At 38.3% G+C, this 16,554-nt stretch overlaps 1 protein-coding gene across 13 annotated transcripts in view; it reads right to left on the bottom strand.

Annotated features, from left to right (window-relative positions):
• Positions 1-16,554, bottom strand: part of NEK10 (NIMA related kinase 10) — a 315,567-nt gene that overhangs the window by 287,626 nt on the left and 11,387 nt on the right. For 7 of the 13 annotated variants that reach the window (XM_079933113.1, XM_079933102.1, XM_079933112.1 and 4 more), the window contains exons 1-3: positions 14,273-15,374; positions 13,813-13,936; positions 13,338-13,398 (exon numbers count right to left, since the gene is read on the bottom strand). In XM_079933113.1, the coding sequence (XP_079789239.1) occupies positions 13,338-13,398; positions 13,813-13,886 (135 nt within the window). In that variant the 5' untranslated portion in view covers positions 13,887-13,936; positions 14,273-15,374. Of the gene's footprint in view, positions 1-5,582; positions 5,669-13,337; positions 13,399-13,812; positions 13,937-14,272; positions 15,375-16,554 lie in introns of those variants that run through there. The other 6 variants (XM_079933110.1, XM_079933109.1, XM_079933111.1 and 3 more) reach the window with 5 other exon arrangements.

Raw genomic sequence — 16,554 nt, forward strand, 5'->3', positions numbered from 1 at the left:
TAACTGGTAATTATTTATATAGTAAACTGTGATGTTATCAGTATTCAAGTAGTGTCACTTACCAACATTTACCTATAATTGGGATAACCCTGAGAATTGTTTCTTGTACCACAGCAAAGCTGAACAAAGTGCAAACAAATACCCTATTCTTTCCAAAGCACAAATGAGGAATGTTCTATAATTAGCTAAGATTTTACAGATGAGGTACGGAAAGCATAGTATAACAAAATAAACTTTTATTTTCAGTAAATCATTCTGTCCTATATATTATAATTATCAAATAATGCTACAATATGCTATGCTTATTGTCCTATTTCATCAAAGCATTTGATAGAAGTCTGCTTAAAGACATGGTTTCCTCATCTAAAGAGAATATGCTGGACTTCCCACAAGGCAGTCAGCTGATAGATACATTCTAATAAGGGCGTTCTTTAATAGGAAGCAAACCTTTCTTCATCATATGCCACCCATAGTTGAATTCTCAAAATATTAATAATAAATCTTATATCCTGTAAAACTACATTTCTATCTCAGTTCAGTGGGCCACCACAAGACAACAGGCCACAGGCACTTGAGGCACAATGCTCAGTGGTTAAGAGAACGAACTCTAGGCCAGATGCCCTGGGTTGAAATCTACTCTTAGACAACTGCATGATCTTGAAAGTTACTTAATCTCTCTGTACATCAGTTTCCACATCATTACAATGAAAATCATAATAATTCTATGTAGTTCAAAGTTATTATGAAAACTAAATGACTTAGAATTTATAAAGCACTTGCTATGTGCCAGGCATAGTTCTCAGTGCTTTATACTCTTTTAATCCCCCAAATTATTCTCATTGCACAGATGAATTTGCTAAATAAATGAGATTTGACCTTCCAAATTAGATGATTAGATGTGATAACCCAAATGATGCTAGGCATGAAGTCACAGCAATGAGCAGACTGTCCTGTGTTACTCAGGACGTGGAATGACGCAGAAAACAAGAAATAGGTTTTCCAGGCCCAAGGGCTCTCAAACCCCCTTGCCGTCACCACAACTGCCAGAATAGTGACTGCCAAAGAGAAGGTAGCCAGCACAGAGAGAACAAGCCCAGTGCACTCCAGGGAGAGGGCAGAAAGCGGCAGCAGCTTGCAGCCATTCCCTTCGGCAGCAGCACGGGCAGCTGGTGTTGGGAATCCACTCATGCACACGCAGTGGATGAGAAAGACTTGACATCTATAGTTGCAAAGACCAGGAACTTAACAGGAGAATCTATAAGCAACCAGCCTTCTTCAGATAAAAGTAACGTGAGTTTGAAACCCAGTTCAAAGCTTACAGCCTTTTCTCTTGGCTCCCCAGTCCCTTTGGCTCTTTGTGAATCCTTTATCTACCACATAAGTAGGTCCAGTGAAATCTCACCATCTGAAATAGCCACAGTCGGGGTATCCAGAGTGGAAAGGCCAGGTGAGCAGCCCCTTACAGACTTCTGTCATGTTAAGCCATTAGTTCTGTTAAGATACACTACCTCCGATGGGTTATTTTGGGCAACTCAAAATCTGAATTTTCAGCATCATAAATGTAGCATAACACAAATTCATATAGATAATTTAAAAGTGTGTCCCTTCCTACAAATGACAGACTTATAGACTCTCAGATTTGAAAACTTCCTCGAAAGGCATAGGATTCAGCCTCCAATCATCATCACCATCATCACCACCATAATAATCATCATAATGATGATGATCACCATCATGATTATCATCATCACCATCAACACAGATAACACTTGTGTGGTAGTTACCACATGCCAGGCACTGTTCTAAGTGTTTTGCAGGTTTAAATCTATTTAATCCTCATAACGACCGTATGAAGTAAATACCATTTTATGATGAGAGGACTAAGGCACAGAGGGCTAAGTTACTTAGGGCCCATAGTTCACAAGGGGCACAGCTGGGATTCAAATCCAGGCAATCGCCCTTCCTCTCCAACACTCTCAATCCTCCAGCATCTCTGATGTATCACCAATGATGAGAAACACTATCTTGAGTCAGCCCACTTGCTTTTCAGAGTCCTACTCTTGCCCAAGTTTTCCTTCAGGCTGAGATGAAAATCTGTCCCCCTGTGTTCTTTCCCTGTCTTTCAGCCCAGCGTCATCTCCTTTTACAATGTTAGATTTGACTATAAGTCCACATAAAATAAATAAACAAAAAATTGGGGTGAATAAAAACAACTCCTCAAGTTGTAGGTGCATTAAACTGGTCACCATCCCAGAAAGCATGCAGTGTAAGCATGCATCCATTCCTGCCCAGGAGCATGCTGCGGACACAGCTGCTGACCACTTTTCAGGGCTCAGCACACACAGCTCCTGGAGATCACCTGCCCCAGCCTCCCTGGTGGAGCCAGTCACTGCCTCCCCAGTGGCATTACTGTGCCAATCTCTCTTACAGCACTTATCACAATCCCATACTATGTCTGCACAACACATCAGCCTTTCCCCCTGAATTTGGCCACCCTGAGGGCAGCATCACATCTGTCTGTCTTTCTGTTCTTAGCACCTCTCACAGATCCAATGGGAATGGGATACCTACTTTACCTACTGTGGAATGGGAAGTTCACTTCATCCCCAGTCTCTTTGCTAAACTGATTCATCTCCAGACAAGTTCATTCGCTCAGTGTGTGTGTTGCAGACACATCTCTTGCCAGATGTGTGAGACACTGGGTATATAGTGAGCAGGACAGCCACAGCCTCTTCCTTCTCAAAAAGTTTACAGCCCAATGGGGGGTCGGGGGTCATCTAGCACTAGAACACACAGCAAAATGAGTGAACAAGGGTTTGTTGTGGTAGAAAGTAAAAGAGAGATAGGGTGGGTCCTGAACCAGGATGCCTGGAATATTCCAGAGTATTCCAGGCAGATTTTTGCACAGGCTGGAAGGCAGAGAAAAACTACATATGCTCTAGAAAGTGGCAGGTCCCTGAGCAGCTTGAGTAGCATAAGTGGAAAGGAAAGAGACTAGAGATTCAAGAGAAGGACCTTCCTAAAACTTTGATCATGTCACTTCTGTCTGGAAATTTCAACCTTCTCTGTTGCTTATGTGATAGATACAAAATTTGTAGATAGGCCTTCAGACATTGCACAGTTTCTTACAGCTTTATTTATCACTACTTTCAACAGAAATGTCTAGTCACCATTTTGCTTCAGTGTGTGTTATTTTCTTTCCTTCAGATATCTGATTATTTTACTCGCTTCACCCAGAATGCCTTTCCCATCAATTCCACCAGAGGACAGCCAGACCATTTTCCAAGAACCATGTCCTTTCCTGTGACTTGAGCTAAAAGTGGCCTCCTCATCCTCCTCAGAATCTGCCCAGCCACTGCCCATGCCTCTCCTACAGGATTCAAGTGTCCACTGGCCGTGGAAACCATAACTGCCGTTCCTAGTCCTGGTGTCTCAGAGCACAACAGTGCCTTAGACTTTTTCTTTCCACAGCATCTATCAAGACCTCTTTTATTTCAAGGCAAGTAATGGGCCTGTAATGAATTATTTTTCTATCTTTCTTTCATCTGTTTTTTTTTCCTAATTGCAAACCAATTTCTCAGCTCCCTATGGTTTTAAATGTAGGAAAAAAATTTAATTCCAGCTCAAGGCAAATTATTTCAAGACTTGTGAAAATCTCTGGTGAAACCTCCAACCAACTTTATGACTTTACTTTGCTTCAACAACCCTGGGGCAATTCTTTTTCTTGAAGTATTTGGTTTTACTGGATTATGATTATTCTTACCCTGCTTACGATGAAAGGGCTCCTCTGCCTCAGTGTGTCTCTGTCCCCACTTCTGTGACAACAGAACTGTCCTCAGAACAGCAGTCTCTAAGATGGTGAAGCAAGGTACGCAGAGGCTCACAGAGCAAACGGGAAGAGAGCGAAAGTAGAACAGGGGAACAGACGCAGCAATGAGGAAGGGCTTGGCTCATTAGAAATTCAGATGAAGGACATCCAGTTCTTATAATTCTCTGCCCAAACCCACAAAGTACACTTCCCTCTGCAACTGCTTAATTAGCCATCTTGGTTCATTTGCAAGTGACAGGTCAGGTCTTGTTAGAACAGAAATTCAGGTGAGTGGGCCTTAATCCCCAGGCTTCCCTTTTCAAACTGACTGCTAAAGATCTTAGAGCCTAATGTGTGGCCAACTTGCATATTTTGATGGTCATTTCCTCTGGACTCTGAGTCTACTTTGTTCCCAAACCTTGCTTTTCTTTTATGATAATCTGAGTACTTTACATATCTTCATAAGCCACCTTACTCTCTTTCTGGAGCAATCAAGATATAAACAAATTCTTGATTTATCCTCTCCAATATCTTTCTTCTCCTATAAATGTCTCCGCATTATTTTACAGAAAGGAGAATAGGGTGTTTAGAATAACATTTATTATTTCAAAATCATAAATGCATGAAAGTTTTATAAACAGAATTAAGAATGAATTTTGTCACCCTCAAGACATTTATATAAATGAGCAGTTATTTTCATTTTTTTCTTAGAACTATGCACTTTCTGAATAATTCAAGCATTACAAAAATGCATTTTTGAACGTATGAAATATTTTACAAAAAGATATGCCACGTGAACTTGTCAGACAACAGAATGCAAATTCTAAAATTGGTTAAAGGTGGCAAAACTCTTAAATTTACTTTAAGTCTGTCAGGTGTTAGCAAGGGAGTGGTGTTGAGAGAAGGCACAACAGATCCAGTGATCATGGACTTCAAAACTGGACAAGCAGAGCCCAAACCCACCACTGGTGTCTCTTTTACACTAGCCAGGTGGTTATACGTATCCATGAGGTCATCTAATTTTTAAGTTACAATTCAATTTGGTGAAAACTGATCAAGAGCTCACCGAATAGAGGATACGGTGAACCGGAAGCAAAAGTCAAAGCTGGAAACGTATAATCTCTCAGGAAATTAGAAATGTAGACAAGTCTTTCCAAAGCACAGAAAAAAATAATGCTATAATGTTGAAAGAAGGTACTTTGGGAAGAAAGGGATCACTTCTGGAATGGAAGATAAAGGAAAGCTTTTTTATGGAGGTGCTATCATTAGATCTTAGCCCTGGAAATAGGTAAGATTTTATAGAAAAGAAACTTGGGAGAAGGACAAATTTGAGAAAAAGCAAAAAGTAGAAATACTTGACATTCTGGTTACATCTTAGGATGTACAGTGAGAAAGAATGGAAACTATTGATACAACCAAATCTGTATGCTGAGTCACTGTGCTTCCTTTACTAAGAAACAGTGAACTTGATGTGTGGCACCCACTCATGACTATCAGTGAGCAGTGGGCCAGGAAGACTGTTTTAGCCGTGTGGAGATGGACAAAGAGTAAGTGATGCTGAAATAGACAGATGAGAAGAAAAGAGTTTCTGGGGTTATAGGCTTAAAAACAGAGAAGAAGGAAGAGGAGAAAAATATTTTAAGGCCATGTTTTCTTCAAATCAATGCTTATCCAGCTATTTTTTTAATTTAACTTCCCAAGTCATTTAAAAGATATCTCAGTGGTTAGAGGCACACATTGCAAAGATGGAGTATTTGGTTAGATCTGTACCTACCATTAGTTGGCTGTATGATCTCGAGAAAGCCATTTAACTTCTCTGTGCCTCAACTGGAGGAGAAGTGATGGGGTCGACCTGTGCCCCTGGGAGGAGACACAGAAGAGGAGGATAATATCACGGGTTCAGAGATCCTCCCTAGGGAGTGAGGGGTTCGAACCACATATTGGGAACCCCAGACCTGGGGGCCGACACTGGAAAGATGAGTCCCCTTAGCTGATTTGAAAACCAGTGGGACTTACAGGAGGGCTGTAAGAAACAAAGACTCTGCCCATGAAGAGCATTCACACGCTTGATTACTCATGGGAACAAGGCAGAGGAAGCAGACTGAAACTGCCTGTGGCTCTGGCTGGTTTCCCGCGACCACCCCAGCGCACACCCCAGCCCATGCCGCATGCCTGCTCTGGCCCCTCTAGATCCAGCACAGTCCCCCACTAGAGTGAAGGCCGCCAGAGCTGAGGAGGGTTCACACTTGGAGGGGGACAGAGCCAGCTTGGACCCAGCACAGCATCCAAACAGAGTGAGGGTGGCCTTTACTGGCTTTCACAGAGGCGGTGGGTCTAACTTAGACCCAACCCTCAGGGCTTCTGCTCCAGCAACTCGGGCCCCACCTTGCCCCTGATAGAGCAGTGATGGCCACTAAGTACAGGAGAAGCCCTGGCTCACACCTGGCTCTGGCTCTATCCCCTCTGTCTCCCGCCCCACCTCCAACCATAGTGAGAGCTGCCAGCACACTCTGGGGGAAGACATGACCTCGGGCTCACGTCAGATCCAGCTCTCCCACCAAAGCCACTGGGCACACACAGCCTGCATAGGTATGCTCCCACACAAGGACATGACTTCAAGACCAGATTAGGTAACTGTTTCATGTAATTGCACAGAGACAGAGAAAGTTAAGCAAAATAAGAAGACAGAGGAATTTGTTCCAAATGAAAGAAGAAGAAAAAAAAAACCTGAAAAAAACACAACTAATGAAACAGAGATAAATAATTTTTACCAGGTAAAGAGTTCAAAGCATTATTAATGAGAATGCTAACTGAACGTGGGTAAAGAATAGATGAACACAGTGAGTATTTTAACAAAAAACCTAGAAAATATAAAACAGAACCAGTCAGAGCTGAAGACTACAATACCTGAAATGAAAAACACAATACAAGTAATAAACCGCAGACTAGACAATACACAGGAATGTATAAGTGATCTGGAAGATAGAAACCACTCAATCAGAACAGCAAAAAGTAAAGCAAATTTAAAAAGTGACAACTGAATAAGGGACCTCTAGGACAAACATCAAGCATACTAACACGCTCATTATAGAGATTCCAGAAGGAGAAGAGCGAGAGACAGGGGTCAAAAATGTATTTGATAAAATTCTGGCTGAAAACTTCCCAAACCTTTAGAAAGAACAGATATTCAGGTATGAGAAGCACAGAGGGTCCCAAACAAGATGAACCCAAAGAGACCCACACCAAGGCATATCGTAATTAAAATGACAAAAGTTCAAGAGAAAGAGAGAATTCAAAAGGCAGCAAGAGAAAAATACAGTCACATACAAGGGAACTCCCATAATGCTATCAGCTGATTTTTCTGCAGAAACTTTGCAGGCCAGGAGGGAGTGGCAGATATATTTAAAGAGCTGAAAGTAGAAAAATCTAAAACCTAGGATACTCTACCCAGCAAGGTTATTATTCATGATTGAAGGAGAGATAAAGAGCTTTTCAGACAAGCAAAAATTAACAGAGTTCATCAGTACTAAAATGACCCTACAAGAAGCGTTAAAGGGTATTCTTTAACTGGCAAAGAAAAGGCTACAACAAGAAGTAAGAATTTAGAGGAAAGAAAAAAATTCCACTAGTAAAGGCAAATATATGGTATAGGCTGTGGATCAACCACTTAAATAAGCTAGTAGAAAGATTTGAAAAAAGTTGTATAATCAACTATAACTACAACAAACTGTTAAGGGATAAACATGAAGATGACATCAAAAAGACATAACATGGGGGAGGGGAGTAAAAAATGTAGATCTTTTAGAATATGTTTCAACTTAAATAATTATCAGTTTAAAACAAGTAGATATAGTTATAAGTCAACATATATATAAACCCCATGGTAACCACAAATCAAAAACCTACAATAGGTACACAAAAACAAGAGAGAAAGTAACATAAATATACTACTAAAGAAAATCATCAAACCATAGGGAAAGAAACAAAAAGAAGAACAGAGAAGAACTACCAAAACAACCAGCAAACAATGAACAAAATGGCAATAAGTACACACCTATCAATAATCACTTTAAAAGTCAATGGACTAAGTGCCCCAACCAAAAGACATATGGTGACTGACAGGATAAAAAAACAAGACCCATCTATATGCTGCTTAATGAAGAAATGCACTTCAGAGCTACAGACACCAACAGACTGAAAGTGAAGGGATGGAAAAAAATATTTCATGAAAATTGAAATGACAAGAAAGCTGGTGTAGCAACACTAACATCAGACAGAGTAGACTTTAAAACGAAGTCTACAACAAAAGACAAAGAAGAGCATTATGATAAAGGGATCAATACAAGAAATGGATAAAAATTCGTTAACACACATGCACCTATTATAGATGCACATAAATATATAAAGCAAATACTAACAGACATAAAAGGAGAAGTTAACAATAATACAGTAACAGTAAGGGACTGTATTACTGTACAGTGGGGACTTTAACACCCCACTTACATCAATGGACAGATCATCCAGAGAGAAAATCAATAAGGAAACAGTGGTCTTAATCACACATTAGATCAGTTGGACTTAATAGATATATAAAGGACATTTCATCCAAAAACAGTAGAATATATGTTATTTTCAACTACACATGGGACATTCTCCAGGATAGATCACATGCTCAGCCACAAAACAAGTCTCAATGAATTGAAGAGGATAGAAATTATATCAAGCATTTTTTCTAACCACAATGGTTTGAAACTAGATATCAATTACAGGAAGAAAAATAGAAAAATGAACACTGGAGAGTAAACAACATGTTACTAAAAAAGTCAATGGGTCACTTAAAAAAAAAAAAATCAGGGCTTCCCTGGTGGCGCAGTGGTTGAGAGTCCACCTGCCAATGCAGGGGACGTGGGTTCGTGCCTCGGTCCGGGAAGATCCCACATGCCGTGGAGCAGCTAGGCCCATGAGCCATGGCCGCTGAGCCTGCATGTCCGGAGCCTGTGCTCCGCAACGGCAGAGGCCACAACAGTGAGAGGCCCACATACTGCAAAAAAAAAAAAAAAAAAAAATCAGAGGAAATTAGAAAATACCTTGAGACAAATGAAAATAAAAACACAATTTTCCAAAATCTATATAGGATACAGCAAAAGCATTTTGAAGAGGGAAGTTTATAGTGATACAGGCCTATATCAAGAAACAAGAAAAACTCAGATAAACTACCTAACCATTCATCTATAGGAATCAGAAAAAGAAGAAGAAACAAGGCCCAAAGTCAGCAGAAGGAAGGAAATAATAAAGATCAGAGAGAAAATAAATAAAATAGTGACCAAAAAACAATACAAAACATCAATGAATCCAATGCTGCTTTTTTTTTTGAAAAGATAAAATTGATAAGCCTTTAGCCAGACTCATCAAGAAAAAAAGAGAGAGGATTCAAATAAACAAAATAAGAAGTGAAAGAGGAGAAATAACAACCAATATCAAAGAGATACAAAAAATCTAAAGAGAATACTTCAAACAGTTATATGCAAACAAACTGGAAGACCTAGAAGAAATGGATATATTTCTAGAAATATACAATCTTCTAAGACCAATGAGGAGGAAATTGACAACCTGAACATACAGAACACTAGTAGTGAAACTGAATTAGAAGTTTAAACAATTCTCTGCCAACAAAAGTCCAGGACCAAACAGGTTCACGAGGGAATTCTACCAAACTTTCGAAGAAGAGCTAATGCCTATCCTTTTCAATCTACTACCAAAGATTGAAGAGGAGGGAACACTCCCAAATGCATTTTACAAGGCCATCATTATTCTGATTCCAAAACCAGACAGAGACACTACAAAAAAAGAACTTACAGGCCAATATTTCTGATGAACATAAATGCAAAAATTCTCAACAAAACACTAGCAAACCAAATTCAATAATACATAAAAGGGTCATACACCATGATCAACTGGGATTTATTCCAGGGTCACAAGGATATATACAAATAAACTAATGTGATACACACCATTAACAAAAGGAAGGATAAAAATCACATGATCACCTCAATAGACTCAGAAAAAGCATCTGACAAAATTCAACATCCATTCATGATAAAAACTCTCATCAAAGTTGGTATAGGGAACACATCTCAACATAATAAGGATCATATATGACAAACCCACACCTAACATCATACTCAATGGTGAAAAGCTGAAAGCTTTTCCTCTAAAATCACAAAAAAGACAAAGATGTCCACTCTCCTCACATGCATTTAACACAGTATTAGAAGTTCTAGCCACAGCAATCAAACAAGAAAAAGAAATAAAAGGCATCCCAATTGGAAGGGAAGAAGTAAAACTGTCAGTAGTTTCAGATAACATGATACTATATACATAAAACCCTATAGTCTCCAACCAAAAACTATTAGAACTAATAAATGAATTCAGTAAAGCTGCAAGATACAAGATTAATATACAAAAAATGTTGCTTTTCCATACACTAATAATGAACTATCAGAAAGAGAAAGCAAGAAAACAATCCCATTTATAATTGCATCCAAAAGAATAAAATACATAGAAATAAACTTAACTGAGGAGGTAAAAGACTTATACTCTAAAAACTATATGACATTGACACGGGGAGGGGGAAGGGTAAGTTGGGACAAAGTGAGAGAGTGGCATGGACATATTTACACTACCAAACGTAAAATAGATAGCTGGTGGGAAGCAGCCGCATAGCACAGGGAGATCAGCTCGGTGCTTTGTGACCACCTGGAGGGGTGGGATGGGGAGGGTGGGAGTGGGGGAGATGCGGGAGGGGGGAGATGTGGGGACATATGTATGTGTATGGCTGATTCACTTTGTTATGGAGCAGAGACTGACACACCATTGTAAAGCAATTATACTCTAATAAAGATGTTAAAAAAAAACAACAACTATATGACACTGATGAAGGAAATTGAAGACACCAAAGAAATGGAACGATATCCTGTGTTTGTGGATTGTAAGAATTAATATCATTAAAATGTCCATACTACCCAAGCAATCTACAGAGTTAGTGGAATCCCTATCAAAACACCTATGATATTTTTCACAGAGCTAGGACAAATAATCCTAAAATTTTTATGGAACTACAATAGACCCTGGATAGCCAAAGCAATCTTGAGAAAAAAGAACAAAGCTGGAGGGATCAAACTCCTTGACTTCAAACTGTACTACAAAGCTACAAGTGATCAAAACAGTATGGTATTGGCACCAAAAAAGACACATAGATCAAGAGCCCAGAAAAGAACCCACAAACTTATGGTCAATTAATCTATGACAAAGGAGGCAAGAATATACAATGGGGAAAAGACAGTCTCTTCAATAAGTGGTGCTGGGAAAACTGAACAGGTACATGTAAAAGAATGAAATTAGAACATTTTCTCACACTATATACAAAAACAAACTCAAAATGGATCAAAGACCCAAATGTAAGACTGGAAACCATAAAACTCCTAGAAGAAAACATTCCTTGACATAACCTGTAGCAATATTTTTTTGGTTCTGTCTCCTAAAGCAAAGGAAACAAAAGCAAAACTAAACAAATGGGATATAATTAAACTTAAAAGCTTTTGTATAGCAAAGAAACCATCAACATAATGAAAAGACAACCTACTGAATGGGAGAAAATATTCACAAATGATGATGACCAGTAAGGGGTTAATACCTAAAATATATAAATAGCTAATACAACTCAATATCAAAAAAACAAACAATATGATTAAAAAATGGGCAGAAGACCTGAATAGACATTTTTGCAAAGAAGACATACAGATGGCCAACAGGGACATGAAAAGATGCTCAACCTTGCTAATCATCAGGGAAATGCAAATCAAAACCACAATGAGATATCACCTCACACCCATCAGAATGGCTCTCATCACAAAGACAACATGTAACAAATGTTGGCAAGGATGTGGAGAAAAGGGAACACTGCTGGTGCGAATGTAAACAGGTGCAGCCACTATGGAAAACAGTATGGAGGTTCCTCAAAAAACTAAAGATAGAACTACCATATGATCCAGTAATTCCACTCCTGGGTATATATCCAAGGAAAACAAAAACACTAATTTGAAAAGTTACGTGCACCCTAATGTTCATAGCAGTATTATTTACAATAGCCATAATATGGAAGCAACCTAAATGCCCATCAACAGATTTATGTAGATGATATACATATCACACGTATATATCACACACACACACACACACACACATACACACAATGGAATTCACTCAGCTATAAAAGAGAATGAAATATTGCCATTTGCAACAATATGGTTGGACCTAGAAATTATTAACCTTAGTGAAATAAATCAGAGAAAGACAAATCCTGTATGTTATCACTTATATGCGGAATCTTAAAAATAAACAAACGAATATGTATAACAAAACAGAAACAGACTCACAGAGAATAAACTAGTGGTTACCAGAGGGGAAAGGGAAGTGAGGAGGGGTGATATAGGGGTAGGGGATTAAGAGGTACAAACTACTATGTATAAAATAAATAAGCTACAAGGATATATTGTACAGCACAGGGAACATAGTCAATATTTTACAATAACTATAAATGGAGTATAATCTTAAAAAGATTTAATCATTATGTTGTACCACTGCAACTAATATAATATTGTAAATCAACTATACTTCAATAAAAAAAATGTTGTAAATGCTGTAGTTCTCTGGTAGGTTTAGTGGATATAACAAAAGCCAGTAGGGCTGTATTACCACATGAGCTCATAAACAAATTTACTTAACAAGTATACCACAGTTGACTTTGGAGTCTGGCTCCCGGGGTTCAAATCCCATCCTTGCCATTTACTAATTTACTGTGCTAAATAAGCTGTCTTCATTATTATTAGCATTTCTGTGTTATTCCCTAAACCTCCATGGATAGCCTCTAATCTCTTGACTCTCTAAAGTCTGACAGAAGCTAAACCAAAAAGAAACATTTAGAGATAAATTCAAGCAGCAGTACCATTCTTCCTCTGTCTATTAAAAAAAAAAATTCTATTGTAAAAATAGCCAAAACTCACTCCTTCCTTTCCCCTGTTTTTGGTGAGATATAATTTGCAGCAAGCATCAAAAGTGGTGCTGTAGCAAGTCGGCAGCCTCAGAAGTGGGGAAGCAGAGACGAAGGGAAAGGTGATGAACAGTGTTTTGGAGAAATCAACTTCCCTAGAGCTCTGCAGTTTCAAACATTGGGCATTCAAATGAAGAGAGCTCTGTTTCTATACTGAAATGCTTTTGCTGATTAGGACACATGGCACTGAACAGAGGATAAAGCGGGCCCCAGGCATGAGAGCAAAAGAATGAAAAGGCTGTGGATACAGAGTCTTGCATCCTGAACCTGACAGGTATGAAAGAAACAGCTAGAAGAAAGACAAAACATAAGAAAGAACAAAGAAAAATAGACTTATCGTTCACATGATGTTAAATGGATCCCTTTGGAAACATGTGATTTCTCTGTCGTTAATAGACGCACATTCTTTGAAAACACTACCTGTTGTTTGCTTGACTGAACGTTCAAAAGGCACAGAAGTCTTTTAAGATCTGAATAGTCCCTAGGAGAAAGAATAACACAAGGGGATATGGGGATATGTGTATACATATAGCTGATTCACTTTGTTATACAGCAGAAACTAACATGACATTGTAAAGCAATTATACTCCAATAAAGATGTTAAAAAAAAAAAAAAGAATAACACAGTGTCAACCAACAGAAGACTCCAGGTGAACTAGTCATGTTACCCACTAGTAACATAGAACACTGCTACTTGGAGGCCTGCTTTTATAGACTGAAACATATACATGCTAAATGTTTCTGTAGAACTCTAGAAATGCACAAACATTTCAGTAAACACTGTACCCCAGAGCAGCAGTTGTCAAGGATCTACTCTATTTCTCAAAAAGCCATTAAATCTGGTTGCTGGCCACTGCCTGAGTTAATAATTAGCAAAGACTCAGAAGGGAGTTACCTGGTGATGATTCCTTGTTGTTTTTTATCGGTTGATTTTTCTGTGGTCTTCACTTTTTTGTCTTGATCAGGCATTGTAAAACATCAATGCCCCAGAATTAACATCACATTCCTTTCAAAGTAAACTAGAAGGAAAAACTTTAGTTGGGTTATGTGCTCCAACATATTCTCAATTAATGCAGGCAAAATTCACTTATAACATTTATTTAAATATGCACAAACTAACATTTATTTGTAATATAGCAATATAAATGCTAATATGAATAACATTTACTATTTATCATTCAAAGGCCTTTGGATACATTTAGGGCATAGCTTATAATTATAGTAGTACTTTAGCCTATATTTTCTGAGTCATTCTTGATTTCAAATATTCTGACCCATTACCCCAACAAGTATTGTTCTGCTTGTCAGGAAAAGTGCCCCAATTTGGGGTTTCCAAAATATGCATAAGCAAATACCTGAAGTCCAACTGACACTTTTATGCCATCTTACTTGTCTTTCTCGGCAAGTTTCCTTAACAGTAGAGTACGCTGCTACTTCAGGGAGTTCCTCTCTCATCGTGGTCATGCCCCTAAAAATCCCAGAGAAAGCTCCACCCACTTGCAAATAAGCATTACAGTCTCAAGGGCAACACACAAAGTGTCCTTGGGTTTCCAGAATTCCTAAAGTTTTTAAGCTGAATCCCCATGTGAGTCAACTCTAGTCATAACCTCTTCTGCAAGAATTGGGTCAGTCTTGCACAGCCCCTGGACTCACTCAAACATCCTGTTAAAAATAAGACAATGGGCGCATTGTTTTAGACAATGGAGTTGTTTATGCTAATCTCTGGGTCACCAAACTTAACTTAATTACAGTTTTGTCTCTCCCAGAAATGGGAACTTAAACTAGCCAATCAGGAATCTCCTGATCAGCACTAGTTAGGCAAGCTGCCTGATAAAACCCTCTATCCTCTTTAGGAAAAGTAACCTTGCAATAACCAATCCGTTTTTTGACTAACTCCTAATGAAGAATAACTTCCTCGCTCCTGCCCTCTTCTGCCTATAAAAGTCTTTCATTTGTACAGTTCCTCAGAGCTCCTTTCTATCTGCTAGATTGAATGCTGCCCATTCATGACTCACTGAATAAAGCCAATAAGATCTTCAAAATGTACTCAGTTGAATTTTGTGTTTTAACAATCCAGACAGTGAGGCTGCCAGCCTGGGAACACAACCCAATAGGCATCTCACTCTTCTGAATTAGGCTTTGTAGTCATTATGGTTGGTCACCCTTCCTAGGATAAATTTTAATACTATTTCCCACTCCTACTCAAAAGGTTATTATGAGTTCACTAATGGAAACAATTTATTTGTTTACCCTTTCCTTAATCAATTTCTGACTAAATTGTTTTAGAATAGAAACAAAAAGAAAGTTGAAGATACTCATACTTTCAATTACCTAGCAAATACAAAATTAAATGTACTATTGGTTTAATTCTTGACTGGATGTAAAATTTTCCAGTTGCGCTTCAATGCTACTGCTAGACTTCAGAGTGTTTTTCAGGCATGAAAAATCATGCCTTATTGTCCTATAATTCCATGCCTCAATGTATTATGAAATTGATGGTCAAAATCCAAGTGTTTCAGAGGTATTTACAGGCAAAAGGAATGTGCCAATGGGTATTTTACTGCAACAGAATCTAGTGACATTTAATTTTGTGAAATGAACAAACACAGTTTATCTAAGGATTTAAAAATTATTTTCCCAATATTGTTGTCATACTTGTGACAAATAGTTGAGCTGGAACTAAAAGCTGAAAAGCAAGGCTCTCATCACAGATGCACACCAAGAAAAGCACAATATCAATATTTTAGGATTGTGCCCAGGACCTAGCACCATGGCTTCATTCCTTCAAGAAATATTTATTGAACGCTTACTATGTCCAATCTCAGACAGAAAACTACTAAAGATAAAAGAGGATATCCCAGATATAGGATTCTACTACAAGCAAAGAAAAACCCACTTAGGAACTTTAAACTATGTTTTGTGAGATATTCAGATAGAGAGATGATTTAGCATCTGTTTAAAAGAAAGAAAGAAAAAAGGAAGGAACAAAGGGAGAAGTAGGGAGGAAAAGAGGAAGAATGGATGATCTGTACATAATTTTTCAAAAGCAAGAGATCCAAGTGCTTTTCATATATAGATATTAAAATGCCCCAAAAGTTCTAAAATAAATGGAAATCCAGTCAAAATAAATATAATCTAACTTTACTTTTCCCTGAAGAACAGAGGGAAAATTCCACATAGACACACTGGCCTGTCAGCTTCAAATTCTGCTCAAACCATAGCTCCAGACCATTTTAGAAACAGGGACGTGAAAGTCACAGTGATTAGTACATGAAAATGTGTGGAAAAGCTCACAGGCTTCTGATGCTAGATGATATCTCCCACAATCAAACCCTGCTAAACACTCTGTCTTATTCCCTTGTTTAATCTCTGTAATTTTATTGACCCAGTGTGTGAACAGGAAATAATCCTCTAATAGTTTTATCAGTTTAAGATTAGCTTCTACTCTGTGAGCTGGAAGAGTGAAAATAGATAACTCTCTGGAAATGTTTCACTTAATTGAACAGTAAACAAATTCACCAGAATCAGAAGAAATAGGCAATTGCCTTTAGGATAAAAAACAAAATCCTTTCCACTTGATGGCTGTTAAAATGGAAGCTGTTCCAAAAACAAAAAAACTTCAAGAACTTGGGAATAC

This window comes from Stenella coeruleoalba (assembly GCF_951394435.1).
Source record: "Stenella coeruleoalba genome assembly, chromosome: 10".
In the NCBI taxonomy this organism is placed as follows: Eukaryota; Metazoa; Chordata; class Mammalia; order Artiodactyla; family Delphinidae; genus Stenella; species Stenella coeruleoalba.